The sequence below is a fragment of the Octopus bimaculoides genome, chromosome 1, assembly GCF_046866305.1.
Source record: "Octopus bimaculoides isolate indiv1 chromosome 1, ASM4686630v1, whole genome shotgun sequence".
NCBI classification, from domain to species: Eukaryota; Metazoa; Mollusca; class Cephalopoda; order Octopoda; family Octopodidae; genus Octopus; species Octopus bimaculoides.
Genome location: NC_142928.1, coordinates 94,889,470 through 94,910,145, shown reverse-complemented (window position 1 = coordinate 94,910,145; position 20,676 = coordinate 94,889,470). Strand labels below are relative to the sequence as shown.

At 35.9% G+C, this 20,676-nt stretch overlaps 1 protein-coding gene across 4 annotated transcripts in view; it reads left to right on the top strand.

The window, feature by feature from the left end:
- The window catches only part of LOC106875285 (endonuclease/exonuclease/phosphatase family domain-containing protein 1), an 87,907-nt gene extending 69,511 nt beyond the window's left edge, over positions 1 to 18,396 (top strand). For all 4 annotated transcript variants that reach the window (XM_089354191.1, XM_052968280.2, XM_052968275.2 and 1 more), the window contains 4 exons: positions 4,965 to 5,091; positions 10,218 to 10,271; positions 12,919 to 13,137; positions 16,494 to 18,396. In XM_089354191.1, coding sequence (XP_089210317.1) covers positions 4,965 to 5,091; positions 10,218 to 10,271; positions 12,919 to 13,137; positions 16,494 to 16,672 — 579 coding nt within the window. In that variant the 3' untranslated portion in view covers positions 16,673 to 18,396. The remainder of the gene's footprint in view (positions 1 to 4,964; positions 5,092 to 10,217; positions 10,272 to 12,918; positions 13,138 to 16,493) is intronic.
- Positions 18,397 to 20,676: the final 2,280 nt, after the last annotated feature.

Genomic DNA, 20,676 nt, shown 5'->3' with positions numbered 1-20,676 from the left:
ACACACATACATACATATATAACTATATATATATATATATATATGCATGTATATGACGGGCTTCTTTCAGTTTCCGTCAACCAAATCCACTCACAAGGCTTTGGTCGGCCCGAGGCTATAGTAGTGTATATCTTTTATAACTATTTAGTCATTTAAACATACACACACATAGTATTTATTCTTCTGTCCTCTTCAAAATTTTTATTATACAGTTTTTTGTAGATTATTATTTTCTGACATCATTATCATCAACATAGATTTGTAATACTCTTCAATCATGTCTTATTTTATATGCTTAGCATAATCTTCCTAAGCCCATTCCTCAGTCACATAGCTGCAGTACCTTACATCAGGATTTCTTTGTCCCTAAATTTTCCTTACTTTAGATAGTCTCTACCACCAACTTTTTTCTCCTTTCAGCCAGTATTTCATTAAATTAACCGTTTTAAAATTATTTACAATTCTCTTTTAATGACTTTTTTCACTATCATATCCAGTATCTTTTCTCATTCAGAACATGAATACAAAGACTTTTAATAAGTGTATATACAACACAAATGCATGTAAACATGAAACAGGCTCTTGAAATTGTTACTATGAAAGATTATTGAACATCTGTGTGTATGACTATCAGGAATCTACCACTTACTCCAGGATTATTGCAGCAATGTTAAAAGCTTCAGTGACGTTTGGGATAGAATTAGAGACATGACTAATAAAACACTTTGCACTGCAGTTATTACAAATGGCAGGAATATTTAAGCTGTTATAAAGACAAAAATGGAATATTTGAAATAAGTAATAGGAAAAAAAAAAATGAAGCTAATAAATCAGGTGGCACAAGAAAGAATATCTCCCCTATATGCAGTCCACATTAACATCAAGGTATGGAAACACTGCTATAATATTTTTTTTATAACAACAGATATATTTCAAAAGAAATTTATTGATTTAGAGGATGCATTTGATACATCTCATAAGTTTTAGCACCACAAAATCAACCACTGTAAGACACCAGTCTGTAGTCTATGTCCTTTAAAAAACAGCTGACTGAAAGGTTAGCTCAAGATAGCAGTATTGAAGAAATGGTCTAGAATACTAAATTCTTGAGGATGCATTGTCTTAAATTTTTATGGCTCAGTGGTTGGAGCATCGGGCTCACAATCATGAGGTAGTGAGTTCGATTCCCAAATTGGGCTGTGTATTGTGTTCTTGAGCAAGGCACTTTATTTTACACTGCTCCAGTTTACTCAGCTGTAGAAATGAGTTGCGATGTCTCTGGTGCCAAGCAATATCAGCGTTTGCCTTTCTCTTGGATAACATCAGTGGCATGGCGAGGGGAGGATGATATGCATTGGTGGAGATCGCTGCCGGTGCCCCTGGACTGGCTCATGTGCGGGCGACACATGAAATCTTTCGAGCGGGATCGTGCCAGTGCCCATGGACTGGCTCATGTGCGGGCGACACATGAAATCTTTCGAGCGGGATCATTGCCAGTGCCCCTGGGCTGGCTCTTGTGCGGGTGACACATGAGGTTTCTCGAGCGAGATGAACGTGGCCGTTACCAGTACCGCCTGACTGGCCTTCGTGCGGGTGACACGTAAAAGCACCCACTACACTCTCTGAGTGGTTGGCGTTAGGAAGGGCATCCAGCTGCAGAAACTCTGCCAAATCAGATTGGAGCCTGGTGTAGCCATCTGGTTTCACCAGTCCTCAGTCAAATCGTCCAACCCATGCTAGCAAGGAAAGCAGACGTTAAACGACGACGACGACGACGACTGCAGGTTTTCTCTAGATAACCTTGCCCAGACTTGTGCCTTGGAGGGGAACTTTCTAGGTGCAATCCCATGGTCATTCATGACCGGTGGAGGTCTTTACCCTTTACCATTTTACTAACACAGAAATAACTCTTAGAATAGTTTGAAATGGTTTCAGGCTTGTTCCAGGAAAGAAATTTTCACCATAATGATATAGAATTCATTACCTCTGTGAGGAATATGTTCTCTATTGTAACATTGTAACAAGAACAATGTTAGCTTTCTATTTTTTTAATATGGAATTCCAGTTGGTGTCAATATAAAGAATAACAGTACATACATGCATATATATATATATATATATATATATATATATATATAAACAAAATATGGGGATTTAGTTCACAGGTGATCTAAATGACTAGGTACGCTGGGTAAGTGCTGTAACAGATTACCAGGGCTCCAAGCTCATGGCCGAGACAGGAGTTATGGAACCATTGTAGATTTCCGATATAGCGGATATATAATCGTTTAAGAGGACAGCAAACCCTAAAGCAAGACAAACATCTCAAGTCATATACGTTATTATTATTATTAGAAAAATTTTAAGTCTTACAGCTGTTTCTGGGATATCCCAAAATATGGGATATTCCATCATCGGCGACAAATAGGGAAAATGTGAAGGGTATAGATTAAGGAAACAATGAAATAAAAGACTTTGTGAGTGGATTTGGGAAAGAGAGACTGAAAGAAGCCCATTGTGTGTGCGTGTGTGTGTGTGTGTGTGTAGATACCCAGATATTTGTGTGCGTGTGTACCCTTATTTTTATATTATGGGATGATTACAAATGAACATCACTGTTGTTCATTTCCAGTTTTCTGTGAGAAACACATTGGGCCAAGGGGAATTATTTCCTTAATTCGAAACAAGTAAGGGATGCTGATAGAAAGGGCATCTGGCTATTTTCTATGGCTAGATGCCCTTCAACAAACTTCTTCTGACCCAGGCAGGCTTGGAAAATGGACTTTAAAATGATAGTGACGATATCTATATAAGTACACACACACATATTTCCATTCCCACTTGTCTCTCAAAGAAAGCACAATCCGCCTACCAAATTCATTCATTAGGCTGAGGTCAGTCCAAGGCTATAGTAGAAGACACTCACCCATATATATATATAAGCTCACAATATGTACATGCTAATAGTACTAATTCTAACACACATTGCAAGCTATGTTTCTCAGTTTCTAAAATTAGTAAGATTTTGAAGTTGATTATTTACTTCTTGTTAGTGAAGTAACAAATCTTAGCTTTCCCAGAATACCAGCTGCTCTGGATCCAGTTCATTTATACAGATGATGTTTGTTACTGAGACAACTGAAAAGCATTCTATCTACAGCCCCAGGTTGGCTCTGGTCTTACTGACCTATAATCAAAAGTTGTCCTGCCATGATTATCCATTTTTTCTTTTTTTTTTTTTTTTTTTGAGATATATTAGATGTATGATTACATTATTGAAAGTCTCACTCTTTTGTAGGGTGTAATTCAAAACGGATTTTGCTGCTATTTCTAGCAAATCAAGTGAACACATAAAGGCTCTCTTATAACAGTGGTGTACAGTTGTGAAGTGTGTACCAGTCTTTTTATTAAGAGGACTTGATTTGAAAATCATACTTAAGATTTTGGTTTTGTTAGTTATTCTCTATTTACTCTTTTACTCTTTTACTTGTTTCAGTCATTTGACTGTGACCATGCTGGAGCACCGCCTTTAGTCGAGCAAATCGACCCCAGGACTTATTCTATCGGTTTCTTTTGCCGAACTGCTAAGTTACGGGGACATAAACACACCAGCATCGGTTGTCAAGTAATGTTGAGGGGACAAACACAGACACACAAACACATACATACACATACATGTATATATATATATATATATATATATATATATATATATATATATATATACATATATACGACGGGCTTCTTTCAGTTTCCGTCTACCAAATCCACTCACAAGGCTTTGGTTGGCCCAAGGCTATAGTAGAAGACACTTGCCCAAGGTGCCATGCAGTGGGACTGAACCCGGAACCATGTGTTTGGTAAGCAAGCTATTTACCACACAGCCACTCCTACGCCTTTTCTAAAATTTCTAAAATTTGTGTAAAAAAAAAAACAAATATTAAGTAAACTAATGTTCTATATCATGATGTCATGTGGCCTAGTGGTTAGGTGCTGCATTCATGATTGCAAGATATTGGTTTCAATTCCTGAACCTGGAAGGGCATTGTGTTCTTAAGCAAAACATTTCATTTAACATAGCTCCAGTTTTTTCAGCTGTAAATGTAATCCCTGTTATGGACTGGCATCTCATTTTGGGAGAATGTCATGATCTCAGCCTAGCCAATGGGATGTCATCTTTTGAAAGATTCATCAAGGTGAGGAAGTACATTGTGACCAGCAATTTATACCAACCTCTGATATTCTGGTTGATATATTGATATTCGTATAAGCAGAAAATATACAGTATCAAAAGAGATTGAAGTGTGTCATTCACCATCATCTAGAAAGACAGATTTGAGGGATGAACTGAAATGGTTAAAAATTTAAAGAAGTGAAAATAATTTCTAGATTAATGACAATTAATTGGAGATTTTGGGGGCCTTTTTTTTCTCAGAAATTTTACTCATACAGCTTACACATTTTATTAAACTAGTAACAAAAAGTGTTTATGAAACTTTTATGTATATTCATCAAAAGGATATGGAAAATCACTATTATTCTTTTATTCTTTTACTTGTTTCGGTCATTTGACTGCGGCCATGCTGGAGCACCACCTTAAAGGGTGTTAGTTGAAGAAATCAACCCCAGGACTTACTCTATCGGTCTCTTTTGCCGAACTGCTAAGTTACGGGGAAATAAATACACCCACATCGGTTGTCAAGCAATGGCAGGGGGACAAACACACACACGCATATATATTTGATGGCTTCTTCCAGTTTTCCGTCCACCAAATCTGCTCACAAGGCTTTGGTTGGCCCCATGCTATAGTAGAAGACACTTGCCCAAGGTGTCACGCAGTGGGACTGAACCTGGAACCATGTAGTTGGGAAGCAAGCTTCTTACCAAACGACCATGTCTGTGCTTGTATTAAATAAATACTTTCTTGTCATTTTGATAAAATGCAAAATTGTTTCTTCTTCTAGGTGAAGAATTTTCATTTTATTTTTGTGAATGTATATCACAAGCTTGCTTCCATCAAGGATTTCCATAAAGAGAATCACACTGGTCATATGATTAATATTTTGCATAACATCAAAAATATATCTACAGGTATGGTACTTATTTTTGTTTTTAATGAATACTGTATCGTTTCTCATTGGTAATCTGTGCTTTAAAGGTTGTCTTTCTTCAAGTTACACTTATCCATAATCTAACTGCATGAATACTGTTTTGTAATTTACTAAAGAGACACTTCTGTTTGGTTTCTTTTCAATAATGGTGCTTAAGAAAATAAAAAAATAAAGAAGTGTGTTGCTGTTTCAGTGGCACTCTTGCTAATAACCCTTTTACAATGGAAATCAGATATATCCACTCAAAGTTCCATTGCTCTTATGTGCAGAAAGCAGTTTTATAAACCAGTCTGTCTTTTTTTGAGGAATGTTATGTTTGAAGGTACCTTTTTTTTGTTGAGATGTGTCAAGTTTACTAAGGCATTTTGACTTGCAGAAAATACCAATTCCATTTTTTGGTAGATATTTACCATCCTTACTGGCATAACCATGAAATTTAACCCTTTAACTGTGAAATTAAATTAATCTAGCATCTTGGATACATGTAGCAATGTCCTACTGCAAGTATTTAGACAGGTCACTGATTTGAGAATACATTATTCCTTACCTTCCATTATTTTCTTGGCCCTATGAAGGGTCATGACTTCTGCCTTCCCTCTTGATGAAAAAGATTAAAAAAACACAATCATCTAACTGACAATAGCTTGTAAATAATTCTGTCTGATTGACATAACACTTTTCTACTATCTGAGGAATTCCAACCATGTTTCATGGTTCGCTACCTCAACAGCCCTTTTATAGGATCCATTTGTTAAAGACATCATCAGGAGGAACTACGTCCGGTTTCAGCCCCTACTCCTCTACCATTTTTGACATGGCGCCCCCCCCCTTCCTTTCAGAGGTGTCTTCAGTTCTGGTGTTGAGTGCGTTTCTTCTTTCTCCTTTTTTTTTTGTTCTTTGGTTTCTTCAATGCAGCATCAACGAATGCCAGTGGGTGACTGACCATCTTACCAAATTTCCCTTTAAATATTCACTGGTAAGCTCCAGTAGCCAGTACCAGCTAACTGTCACGTGACACTGTCAAGCTTCAACTGACCAATGGAGGGTAAGGGCACATAGTTTTAGCCCGCACCCTCTTTAAACCTGCCTTCCAACAATATTGTGTTAGTTTCAGAGCCGACCAGTTGTTTGGTGGTACAAGCCTTCGAACCAGGAGGAGGGTGCGCTATGAACGAGGTCACTACCTTGGCCCACCTGTCAATCAGCAATGTTGCTTAAGTGTCAGCCAGCCTCACTTAGCGAAGCTATTTCCCAGTTAGCATGTTATGGCTTTCAAGCCATTTTCAGTCTTCTCACTTCAACTATATATAGAAGCTGGCTTTTTCGACTGCCTCTGGTATCCTCCTTATTACTTTTCTCAGCTCTGAGCTCGAAAATGTAAATTTTCTTTTGAATAGCGTTATCATTTTCCTTTCAATGAAGCCCCTAGCCACCACTGCCAGGTGGTAATACTCAACAGTCCATCTCTGTTCTCTACACTCTTCAGTTAATCTCTCATACCTCTTCTCCTCCCGTTGCTCTGCATTAGCGATATTCTCTTCCTATGGCACTGTCAGGTCTAGCAAAATTCCAATTTTCCATTCTGTGTTCCATAGGATTAAGTCCGGTCTTTTTGCTGTTTTTATGAGTGGAAATATTAACAGTTTTTCCAAATCCGTGACCAGCTCCCAGTATCCCTTCCATATTTCATCTGTCTCTTATATTTTTTTTGAAGGCCTGGCCTTATGTCCTTTTCCCTTCTTCTGGAAGTACATTTTTTTCTGCGCTTTGCCACTTTTGGGTACACTCCCCTATTATATCCCTCGATCTTCTCCTTGAGTGCTGCACTTATGATGCCGAGGACTTGATTGTGACCCCATGTATACCTGTCTAGTGTTAGCCTGCAGTTTGACAGAACATGTCTCACCGTTGCTTTCTTTCCACATCTACATTCATCAGTTGTTTGTATGTTCCACCGGACTAAATTCGCCGGTGAGGGTAAAATGTCGAAGGTAGACTTGATCAGAAAGGATGTCCTTGCTTGATCCCAAGCCCAAAGTTTTTTTCCATGAGATTCTGCAACGGACTACATATTCCTCCCATCTGAGGCACTGTCCCTGTTGACTACATTGCACCAAATGTATATTTCGCCTTTCTTCTTCCTCCTTTCTCACTTCGTGTACCACTGCCTCTTTCATCTCTTTTACACTGCTGTTGCAAAATGGCTTGAAATTGTGTGACCCTAGACTGGCTCTTGCTTCTTGCATCGCTCCAACGATATTGGTATGCCTTAGCTTTCCAATCGCCCTGTTTACTGCCTCTTCTGCTTTCCATTTCCTCCCTGTTCATACTTTTGGAAGGTTTTCTCGGATGCTCTGATCTTTCGAATACTTTACCATCATTAGTGTCCTTGCCTTTCCTGCCTTATATTCTTCAGCAATTAATGTTATTGGTAGTTGCAGCATGGGTTTTCCATATAGTGAAGTTGTATTCAGTGGTTTTGGAAGACCAAGCTATTTTCTGATAAACACACTGCATCTTTGTTCCATCCTTTCTACTCTACTCGAGGCTATTTCGTACATTTGTGATGGCCACATTATCCTTGGGTACAGCCCAAATTGCCATATCTAACATTTGAATTTCCCTGGTAATGTTGTTCTGTCAATTGCCTTTGCTCTTTGTTCCACTAAATCATGTGTTTATTTGCTTTGCTGCTTATCATTTAGTAAATCTCTGTACTCTTTACTGGTTGTTCTTTCACTGTTGGTATATCTTCACCTCCTATCTGAATTTCATTTCTTTTTGGTCTCCTTTCACGAAATTTCATTCTCACCCATCCTATTAGTTCGTCCAACTGCTCTAACATTCCATCTGCTGCTTCTCTACTTTCTGATAATACAGTAACATCATCCATAAAAGCCCTTAATGGTGTCTTTGTAACAGATTTCTCACAGTTTGTTGATCTTAGTAACATTTCCATGACTAGCACAAATAAGATGACTGATATCATGCATCCAGCTGCAATACCTACTTCAAGTCGTTGCCATTCTGTTGTGAACTTTCTTGCTGTAAATCTAATCCTCAAGTTGTCGTAGTAACTAACACATGAGCATTCATTGAGCATCTTCTGGAATCCAAAAGAAGTCCATAACTGCTTGAATTAGTGTGTGTGGAACAGATCCATATGCATTGGCAAGATCTAGCCATACAATGTACAGGTTTTTCTTAAGTTGTTTTGCACAGTTAATAGGTTCCCAGATGGCAAATGCATGTTCTATGCTGTATGAATTTTATGATTCGCCTAGCAATAATTCCAAACATGATTTTCCCATCAGTATTTAATAGTGAAATGGGTCTGAATTGCCCTAGTGTTTTTGCCTCCTTTTTAGGTAAATAGATACCTTCAGCTGTACTCAATCAGTCTACTACATCTTTCTTCTTCTACATTTCCCTTATCAGTGCAAACGGTTGTAAATGCAATTTTAGGCAATACTTATAAACCTTGTAGCTAACTCCGTTATTCCCTGGTGAACATTTTGCTCTTAATTTTCTAATGAACTTATCCATTTCCTTCTGTCTGATGTCACTCAAATCAAATGGTACTCTTGGTTCAGATGGTTTCTTCAGCCCGAGCATTTCAGGAAGTACTTTATTTCTATTAGCGTCTCTGTATGTCCCTTTAAGATGTTGTTCGAGCTCTTCTTTAGTGCAATCTAATCTTCCACTTTTACTTTCAGTAAACAAACGTTTAGCATATTGTTATGGGTTGTTTACAAAAATACAAGAGTTCTTTTCTCTGTCCTTTCTTCTGTTCTTCCTTCTTTCTTTTCTTAGTTGTTTTCGATGCCTCTTTTTTATCTCTTCATATAGTTGTTTTAACCCTTCTCTTTCCTCCTCCTTTGCATCCCTCCGTCTGGTTCTGAGTTTTTCTTCTGTTCTTGTATCTTTGCAATCCATCTTTCTCTCCTCGATGGTCCGCCATTTGCTGATGATTCTCCATTCCCCGCTGCTTCAGATCCAAATCTTTTCTCTCCTTCCTGATAGATTATATTAGCCAAGTTCTCAAGTTTTTGTTCATCGTCCCCTTTGAATTTGGTGGTCATTCTTGTTACCTTGTCATCAAATTTCTTATTGCTCGCTGCATCATTTGCCTTCGGCCACTTAATCTTTGGCTTCTTCATGCCTATCTCTTTTCTTGGCTGTTCCGATTCAACTGTGGAATGGCCCTTGCTATGGTTTCTTTCCAGGAGGTTCTGGCCACACGACCTCCGGTTTTTCAACCCGCACTGTTGAATCACTTTCTTCTGACACACCTTCCCTTGGTGAATTCTCAGCCTGATGTAACTAAAAAACATCTTTCCACAGCAGCTGAATCCCTCATCTACCCTTTTCTTTACTGCTTCCTTCCTCGTTGTCCATTTCCAGTCCAGGGTCCATTCCTTTTTCTGTTCCTGTTTGATCCTTTATTCTCCCCCCCCCCCCCGTGCTCCAGGATCATGGGGGCATGGTTCATCATGCTTACTTGTTGCAACTTTACCCCAAATCGGGCTGAAAGCCCATTTGATCCTTCGTTACACTGTCGTACAGTTGTGTAGATAATGGCAGGAACGTCATCCTGCTACAAAACATACTTTAAGAAAAATCATTCCACTCATGCCAACATGGAAAAATAAATTATTAGTAAAGTAAAAAAAACCCAAATAATTTGCTATCTGTTTTGATAACTTTATCTGAGAGATGTGCAAAACATGAAGCGTTAATATAAAAGGCTTTTCTTCATTAGCATTTAAACCAGCCAAATCTGGCCCAAATATACTACCTGTTTTTATGTTCAGACTAGCCAGATCCTATCTCTTGCACCTTTCCTACAATGTCATTCTAAAAGTAAACAATCGCATCATCAAAATCTCGATAATGCATGAGATAATGCAAAATAATGCAAATAAATAAGAATTACATTTGACAGAATAATGTGAATGCTAAAGGGTTATGTAATTTTTATCTTTTGAAGAATGGAATGCATGAAAAGAGAACATGATTTGAAAACTGGAAACTAGATTTGTGTTTGGCATACTGAGCTTGCTTCCTTTTGTTTTTAGATAATTAAGTATTTCTGTTTGCTTTCAGAGGAAAATCACATAATTATTTTTGGTAATCTGGATGTTGAACTTGGACTAGAAGGTTTGTTGCATTATATTTTCTTAATTAAATATAAACATTTCTATATCATTGCCTTATTATTGCTACTTTATTGCTTAATTACCAATATTTGTGGTTAGGTTTGAAGCCCTGGATTTGTATTGATAATTTAATACTTACATGTCTGCCTCTAAATTATTATAACAAATTATTGAAACACAAACACACACACACATACAAAAAAAAAACAATATTTGCTACATATATTTTGTTTATTTTTCGCTAGTTTCAATCACTGGATTGCAATCATGATGAGGCACTGCCTTCAAGAGTTTTAGTCAGTCATTTAAGCCCCAGTACTTATTTCAACATCTTATTAATCTTTAGTTATTGACTAGCTAAGTTACCATTTTTTTTCCTAAAGTAAATAGATGGTGGTGGTATACACCTACACATGCATTACATATATATGTGTATATATATATACATACATGTTCCAGTAAATTCTGTCTGGCCCATGCAAGCATTGACAGGTGGACATTAAACAATGTATGTGTATACATATATACATACATTCACACACACACATGGGTTTCCACACAGTTTCTCTTCTCAAGAACATTAGTCGACTTTGAGGTTACAGTGAAAGACATTTGCCCAAAGTGTTGTGCATTAGAGTCAAGCCCTGAACCACAGGGCTGCAAAGCAAACTTCACAACCAATGACTATACCCACAAACTCTGAAACAGTTTATAAAATGTCTGGTGTAATTGTTCATGATTAAATGATATTAAATACTGTGATTGTGAATAGTGAACTTTTTATCATTTTCCTTATACTCTTTTACCAAATGAAACCTGAAAATTATTCAATGACTATTCCCTCAGGAGTTCTTCAAATGTCAAGTTCTGTTTCAGAAACATATATGCTACAAATGAAAATAGAAGTGGTGATTTATCTCCAATCCAAATTTATGCCAACACCATTTCGAGCATGGCCGTTGCCAGTACCTCCTGACTGACCTTCATGCTGGTGGCACGTAAAAGCACCCACTACACTCTCGGAGTGGTTGGCGTTAGGAAAGGCATCCAACTGTAGAAACTCTGCCAAATCAGATTGGAGCCTGGTGTAACCATCTGGTTCACCAGTCCTCAGTCAAATCGTCCAATCCATGCTAGCATGGAAAGCGGACGTTAAACGACGATGATGATAATGATGACAGTTTATTACTAACCTGCCAGTTTATAAATATATCATGATTTTTTTTGTTTGAAAAGTAAAATAATTTGAACTATTTGCATAAATCTTAATTTCTCTTTTTATGTCACTTCTCCTAAGATTTCCCAGCAGAAACTGGGGGGTAAACTTTATTCATAAAAAAAAATCAAAAATCTCATAAGAGCCCATTAAGCAAGACAAACATTATCCAAATGTTTGTGTGAAAATAGAAAACAAATTCTCATTGTGTTTTTAGGAAGCCAGTAAACATTTTTTTTAAAAATTAAACTTTTAAAGCGACATTTATCATTCGTCATAACAAGTTTTTAAAAAATCACCTCCCAGAATTATTTTCCTTTAATTTTTACAATTAGAGCTAAAACTTTAGTTTCAAGCAGTTTATTGCCATCAAAAAAAAAAAAAAACTTAGATCATCCTCATGGTTGGCAACATCGGCAGCATTTTCTGTCCATTTTCCATTGTAGCATAGGATAGATGAGCTGCTATTTTCTGAATTGGTTGTTATTGTAACCCACTTTACTCATAGATTGGTGCTCATGCATGTCCTTTTGGCTTGGTATTTACAAGCACTAATCTGTGAAAGTAGTGGCTTCTTATAAGAATTGAATTAAATTATATCAATCCAGCCAACCCATGCCGACATGGAAAGTGGACATAAAGCGATGATTTGTGTTTTACATAAGGTAAAAGACTGCTATTAATGGATATTTATATGCAACTGTTACTTATTTCAGTCAATATATGATGCTTTATACTAAAGATCTGCAGAAGACTTATAACACCTTCCCATATTTTGTTGTATCTTGGGAGGGCCATTATGCCAATCATTCTTTCTTATTTTGGCACAAGGCCTCAGACAAGTCTGAAGCAGACCTGCAGTGGAGAGGGCTTGTCATTGGTGAAGTTGAAAATGACAATGAAAGAACTTTGACAAACCTAACTAATTGATTGACTAATTAACCCATTACCTCCCATAATTCTATTAACTGGGATTTCTAGCATAAAACTACCTTAGAAACACGCTGGAATGATCAAAATAACATTTTAAATAGAAATAAGCAAGATATTGGGTGAAAAATTAGCAAACCTCATTTGAATATCAGAGAAATATACCTAGTAGATATAGCAAAAAGGTTAGATATGTGTAAATATTGACAGATAATTACGAAATTTGTAATTTTTAAGTGATCTCATGAGATCACTGGTAGGTTAACCTAGCAATTAATTGAACAATGGTTTAACTAATACATTAAATGTTAAGAAATTGATTAATAAAAAAACAATGAAATGAAACCAGTGCACATATTTATTATTGGTTTGATAACCCTCCCAAGACATAACAAAATCTGTTTCAGCATATGAGTTCATCACATCTAGAATCTTGCAAACCAAATATGAAAACAAAACCTTCCCAGGTATTGATCTAACATATTTTACTTTTATTTTTCAGTAAAAGAATTACTGCAAGAACATGGTTACATTCAGTGTGTAGTCACTGAAAAACCTAGCATGTTACCTCTTGAGTTGAATCGCAGTGTTAGTCAACCACATCTCAAAAGAAGTAACAGTAGCTACAATAGCAGTGTCAGTTTGTGTAGCCATTTAGCTTGTTCCAAAACAATGGCAGGAAACATTTGGTTCAATAAAAATTCAAAGCACTTATATACAGGTACTTGTCCTTTTTTTTAAAAAAAATTCTTTCTAACATTATCTAAAGTTGTTTACAGTTGTAAATGTTTTCCAAGAAGAAAGTAAAATAAGAACTAACTACTTCTGACAAGAAATTAGAATATGCAAACGTTAATCCCAATAATTTTTTGCCTATCTTCCATAGTATGAAATGCCCAAATTTGAAAAAGCTTTTCATCAACAGGCTAATCTTTATCTTTCACTTGTTTCAGTCAGTGAACACCAGACACTCTGGGGCATCGCCTTAAACGAATTAGTCAAACAAATTGAGCCCAGTACTTCTTTTTTAAGGCTGATACTTACTTTATCAGTCTCTTTTGCTGAACTGCTAAGTTATAGAGGTGTAAACATATCACCACAAGTTATCAGGCTGTAGTGGTGGGGACAAACACAAAGACACTCACACACACACACAATGGACTTCCACTCAGTTTCCAGCTACCAAATTTACTCAAAAGGCATTGGTCAGATTGGAGTTATAGTAGAAGACTTTTGCACAAGTTGCAAAGCAGTGGAACTGAAACCACATGGTTCCAAAGCAAATTTCTTAACTGCATAGCTAAGCCTGTGCCTTTGTTCCTGTTAACTTGACAAGAAACAGCTGTCACTCTAATCACAGCTCACTGTCTGGTAGTGAGAAGAGTATCTACCTGTGTTAGCATATTAGATGATTTTTGTTAATTTAGACATGTGCATACTGTTGAAGGTGGAGGTGCAATGGCCCAGTGGTTAGGGCAGCGGACTCGCGGTCATAGGATTGCGGTTTCGATTCCCAGACCGGGCGTTGTGAGTGTTTATTGAGCAAAAACATCTAAAAGCTCCACGAGGCTCCGGCAGGGGATGGTGACGAACCCTGCTGTATTCTTTCACCACAACTTTCTCTCACTCTTACTTCCTGTTTCTGTTGTGCCTGTAATTCAAAGGGCCAGCCTTGTCACACTGTGTCACGCTGAATATCCCCGAGAACTACGTTAAGGGTACACGTGTCTGTGGAGTGCTCAGCCACTTGCACATTCATTTCACGAGCAGGCTGTTCCGTTGATCAGATCAACTGGAGCCCTCGATGTCGTAAGCGACGGAGTGCCAACAACAACAACAACAATACTGTTGAAGATACATAAAAATACACATTAGGATTAAAGAAACTTCAAACTCTTTTCTTGAGAGAATTGACTAGTTTTTATTTTGGTTTCAGTTTTAACCCTTTAACATTTAAAAGCCTAAATATTCTATTTGTTTTATGTTCGAATCAACCAGATCTAGTTATCTCATAATGTCATTCTAAAATGACATTGTTGGATTTATACTTATCCAACAATGTCATTCTAAAAATATTCATTCAAGCGGGATCACTGCCAGAGCAGCGGTCTCGCTTCCGTGCCAGTGGCACGGAAAAAGCACCATTTGAGCGCGATCGTTTCCAGCTTCGCCTTGAGCGTGACCTTTGCCAGTACCACCAGACTGGCCCTCGTGCCAGTGGCACATAAAAAGCACCCACTACATTCTCGGAGTGGCTGGCATTAGGAAGGGCATCCAGCTGTAGAAACTCTGCCAGGTCAGATTGGAGTCTGGTTCACCAGTCCCCAATCAAATTGTCCAACCTATGCTAGCTTGGAAAGCAGATGTTAAATGATGATGATGATCACTGAAATCCCAAAGCTATGAGATGATGCATAATTAATTCAAAACATTTGACAAAGAAATCTAAATGTTAACGGGCTAAAACATATAATGTTGAAAATATAATGTGTTGTGATATTTATTGCTTATTGTCGTTGGTTAAGATGTTTATTGTTCTCTCTATATGATGTAATGTGGACTATTATTTGTTTTGAAATTGCCTTCAGTAGAATCTCTACTCTGTATGGTATTACTATTTCTCTATGTGCAATTTTGTTGGCCTAGATGTGGCCCCTATTTTTGTTTTTCATATTTAATGCTTTAATTATTGTTGTTTACATTTCCATTCTCTTTAATTTATTTTGTTTCAATCCAAAGGTCCTTGTACTTTGATACCTTTGAATTGTATTTGAAACTCTATGTATTTTGGTGTGTGGTTATATCACATTTTAGATTATAGATTAGAAGTTTTATCATACTGCCCTGTGGGGGTAACCATATACTTGATCTTATTTGTAATTTTATCTGTGAAAATATAGTCTTTGACAAGATAAGACAGCTAAAATAAGAGAAATGAATGTCTATTTTGAATTAAAAAAACCTTCTGCATTACCTATTAGCTTTAATATTTTTAATTTACACTGGTTAATCATTTTGTAAGTCATAGCAAATCCCTGTTTCAAATTTAATTTAACCAATTAGATTTAATTAGGGGAAAGGTGGTTCCTTGAACTTTGCAGGCCCATCTGATTGTTAGAAGGGTAGTTGTTATATAGTTAATACTTTTGAAGAATGATATTAGTAGACAAAGAAGGAAAAGCAGAGATCCAGTGGAAAAAAAGAATTAGAATAAAAGTCTTTAATGTAGTGATTGGTGATTAAGACACCGCAAAGATGTTAGTGAGGAGAGATAAATGCATGGGTATTTTACTGAAGGTTACATGGCTGCTTGTTAGTTCAGAGAAGCAGACTGTTTTTCTCTGTGCTAGACAGAGGAAGAAAGCAATGGTTGGAATCTTTTCAAACTTTTTAGACAGATATGATCGATATGGTTTGATGCTCAATTTGAATATCTAGCATATTCAATCTTTTCTTATCAGCAACCATTTTTTGATAAAGTCAAGACTGAGTGTGTGACTTGTATTCTAATGTGATTGCACATGAACTTTGCAGAGACAAATAATAATGGCCCATGTATGTTCTGGCCTTCAAGAGGAAACCTAGTCTTTGGAATACAATTTTAGTAATGTTATATACATGAGGTCACCATGAGAGATTGTCAGAGATTGAGGCCTAGCTTTTGTAGCAATATTATGGTTAGCTTTGTGTTGTTCATGCTTAAGGAAGAAGTGTAATACAAGACTCTGTCTTTGGTTTGTATGATGAAGGATGTTTTTGAAGCTTTTGTTCATGGAGCAAGTGCAAGTCTGCCATGAAGTGTCTTGGTTATGTGTGGATGATACATGCTGTGGTAGATCAATTTGACATCAGACTCTCAATCCAAAGGATGTTGGACAGAAGGAGGCATATATATGGGGAAACTTTGTTAGAAAACTTTGTTAAATACAGTCAAATAATTTGGATTGTTTCGTATGTTGTTCTCATTTTTCTGGTTGAAATGTGATATAATAGATATCTTGCTTTTTTGTCTTTTTGTGGAATGCTGAATTTAAAGATTTTTTGTTTTATTTATATATTTCTTCATTTCTTTTCCAGGTTATAATGAGATTATTTCTAAAGGTTTAACAAATATATTAATCCCCAATGGCTGGAGCTGGGGCGGTGCAGTCAGTAAATACTATCCAGCCTGGGCTGAATTCTACACGGAAAACAACTTGAGCCAACAATGTTTCACTCCCGGCTTAGAGAGTATCAGATTTACGTTAACAGACTGAATTTTCTAGAGAATTAAAATCTTATAAATTTATGAAACTAATTTATTTTGAACTGGACTGATTAATTAAATGTGAAATAATAAATGCATGGATGTGTGTAATATATTGCATGAATGTGAGCATGTGCATTATAAATATGTGTTTGTTATTGTTTTACATATGAGAGAAGTGTCAGGTACTCTGAAGTGAGTACGTTCAGGATACTGGTGTTTCCAGTTAAACATATCACAGATTTCAGAATTAGATGCCACTTACTTAAAAGGCCACAACATTGGTATTGACTAAAGTTTGAAGTAGCCTAAGGAAGTTAGTTTCAAAGCATCAAAAGAATTGTTTTGAGCCCATACATTAGGTTCCCTAAATTATAATCAAAGTCGTTTATACTTTCTAATATCAAAATTTACCATTTGTTTACAATCTGTGACCACTCCATTATAATTTAAATTTTACAATTCTTTTGATGCTTTGAAAATTTGGTATTTTCAAAATATCCAAATCATCAACATAGAATAATATTCAGTACTTTCAGCAGACATCAGCTATTCAATATACAACATACATATCCTGCTTGCTTGAATACATAGAAGCAGACTAGAACGAGAGTTGAATTTATATCCTATATGTTGTCCAAACATTATAATGTTTTCAAGATTTCTTGGAAAACCATGACCTAGACCCCTTCTTTTCTTCCAACGAAGCTGGATTTGTTGATATTTCTGTGGTGCTTCCATGTCAATGATTAATGTAATATGCTGAAAAGATAAGGCCTTGATAACAACGTTTATATTACACAACTTACACAGCTACTGTTTTGTATACTTAATCCAAGTGTGGTTCTCATGATTATTACTACTTGGTATTGACTAAAGTTTGAAGTAGCCTAAGGAAGTTAGTTGCAAGATGTTAATAAAGTAAGAATTAATACTTTTGTAAATCATGTCAAAACTTATTAAATATATAACTATTTTATTTTTTGTAACTAACATAGAGGACATACTTCTGTGAAAGAGAATCTTAAGTGTGTGTATGAGTGCAATAGTTTTGGAAGACTTTATGTATATATATTCTGGTGCTGTTTTCAGGATAGCAAAAACAGAGAATTACAATTGTGAATTCTGAAAACCACAAAGTTGAGAATTTTAGCCTGATCATGGTTAAGAATTTTCTCATGTTTAAATACTTTCTCAAATAAACAAGCACTTCATTTTAAGCTATTAAGTGATGCACAAGCACTCAGCTCTGAGTACACTGCATCTTGTTGCAGAAACAGTAATAAGCTAATGAAGTTAATTATGTAATTCCTATTCTCTTCTCATTTATTTAATTTCAATATTTTTTTATATTAAGTAGAACAGAATACAAGTAACTAACCAGTTTGTTGAATGTAAGTTTTTCTCAGACTATATTAATAGGGAACATTTTCTACATTGGTTATAAAACTCAATTGTAATCTAACAGATAGGAAATTGTTTATAATTATGCATGTTCTCTCATTAGTGTGCTAATGAAGTCACAGTTTTTTTACATTCAGTTGATCTCTGGTGATCTTTTTTGATAGCTCTAATTTAGCAGAGCACTTGTAGTGTAGATGTTGAAGTGCTTGCCAGTTAATCTGTAGGAAATATAGATTTCTGCAATACTAATATCATTGAAAGGTAGTTGGTGTATAATTACCAGTAAACATTAAACAATATTTGATTTGTTACATCCATTTATAAAATTGATTAAGGTGTTTGATACTTGTTCTTTCATGTCATTAAGAGTTTCAAAAGTGGCAAGCTGACAGAATAACTACCAAACCAAGCAAAATACTTAATAACCGTTTTTTCCAGCTTTATGTTCCAAGTTCAAATTCCACCAAGGTTAACTTTACCTTTCATCCATTTCGGGTCAATAATATAAGCACCAGTTGAATACCAAGGTTGATTTAATCAACTAGCCTCCTCCCCTAATATTTCGGGTTTTGTGCCTACAGAAAAAATTATTAGGGGTTTCAGCCTACTTTCACTATTATCTACTGAAGAGCTTCTGAGTTTATAGTTTCAAAGGTTTTTGTGAAATTCATAATGAAGTGGTACAAAACTATGCTTTGTTATCCATACTGTTCTTATAATTGACAGATAATAAAGCTTGTTGTTGAAACACCAGGCACTACAGAAGCAGTTAAAGGTAGTTTAAGAACTGTATGAAGACAGTTTTCAACAGCAACATATCAACTTCAGACAATATTGTAACATCATATAGCTCAAACAGTTGTAAGAAACCTTTAAATAGCACTAACTTTCTATTGGCTTTAATGAACAAATTCACACCCACAAAAGTTCCTGACAACCTTCTCACCTAACGCTGACATATTTTACAAATTTCAGTACCTCAAATAGATGCCATAACTCTATTGAGATTTGTTATCTTCTTAAATGTACTTCAACCAGAAACCCATCTCTATTCATTATGCTTTCTCCATTCATAGTTGAAATATTCATTAAGAAGTCTATTAAAATGATATCCCCCAGAAACAGATTTATGTATCTGAAATGCAGACACTAGCAGAGCTGTTGATTCCACAGTCATAATTGTTTAACTGAGGACTGACTTCATATCACCAACTCTTCAACAAAGGAATATATGGATGTACAACAAACTCTAACTAGACCTTTTATTGACAAGATATAAAAACACTTATCACATGATCATGTGTCCGACTAGGCTATCAAATGTTGTTCCACATCACTGGTCACAATGCATTTTGCAGTGTTTTAGCCTTCAGATAATGCCTCCCTGCTGGCTAGGCAAGCAGGCCAACATTCCCCCTTGATTGAAAGGGGGACTGGAGCAATGTGAAATGAAGTATTTTGTTGAAGAACACAACATGCCATCCAATCATGGAATTGAACCCACGATCTAGTGATGGTGAGTGCAACAGCCTAACCACCTTCACTTATAAAAAACACTTATATGTGACTATAATGGTGACAGATTATTCACTAACATTAAACACTGATCAAAACAAATTCTCTAAACCATTGTCTCCTCATGCAAGAACAACTCATTTTATCTTCTTGCTTTGCTTTTCAGATTATACCATTAAAATAATCTACACACAAATCTTTGATACACTATTTAAAAGGATAGAGTTGGCAGGAAACAAAGATGGGTCTCAGGTACAACATATTCAATTATTAATATTGAATATTGAATATACTGGACAAATGATACCTTTTTAGCAAAGTACTCAAAACATTGAATAAAATCTTTTCCATTCTAGATAATTTCAAGAAATTAGATGGAATTTATAGATGATAATGTAAGCTCAAATGACTTGAACAGAACAGAGAAGAGTTGCCATTCTCTGTGTCAGAAAGAACTTACTTGCTATTTTGTTGATCACTGATGATTCTGCCAATGCAGACAACTATTAGAGTGTAATATGAGTAAACACTATAGAATTATTTGTACCATGATGTGTTGTCGTCTTTAAAGATGCGATTTATTTTGCCCATTGCTATATTCTGAGTTCAGATTTCGCTATTGTCAACTTTGCCTTCCTTTCAGGATCGATAAATTAAGTGCCAGTTGCGTAGTGGAGTCAATCTAATTGATTGCCTCCCTCTCCCCAAGTTTCAGGCCTTATGCCTATAGTAGAAAGAATTTTGAAGATATGGTTTATAATTTTCACCATTTTATACTGAAATATAATCAATATTAAGTGTAGTTGAACATTTTATAAAAAATAATGCTACTTACAATGACAGTATATCATAGATAAAGACAGTTTGTTAAATGGAAAGTAAAAAGGAGATAACCAGTACACTTTGACTGTAAATGAGTATAGAGATAGTCCAAGCAACTCATCTTTGATTGGCTACCTACAACTATTTACTAACTTCACTTTTTATGGTTATAATATAGCTACCATTTTTTAGTTGCCACATTCACTTTGCTACTATAATAGAAAGCCACTTTTAATTGCAGTTATTAGCATTATGTGTTTAATACATCTAAAA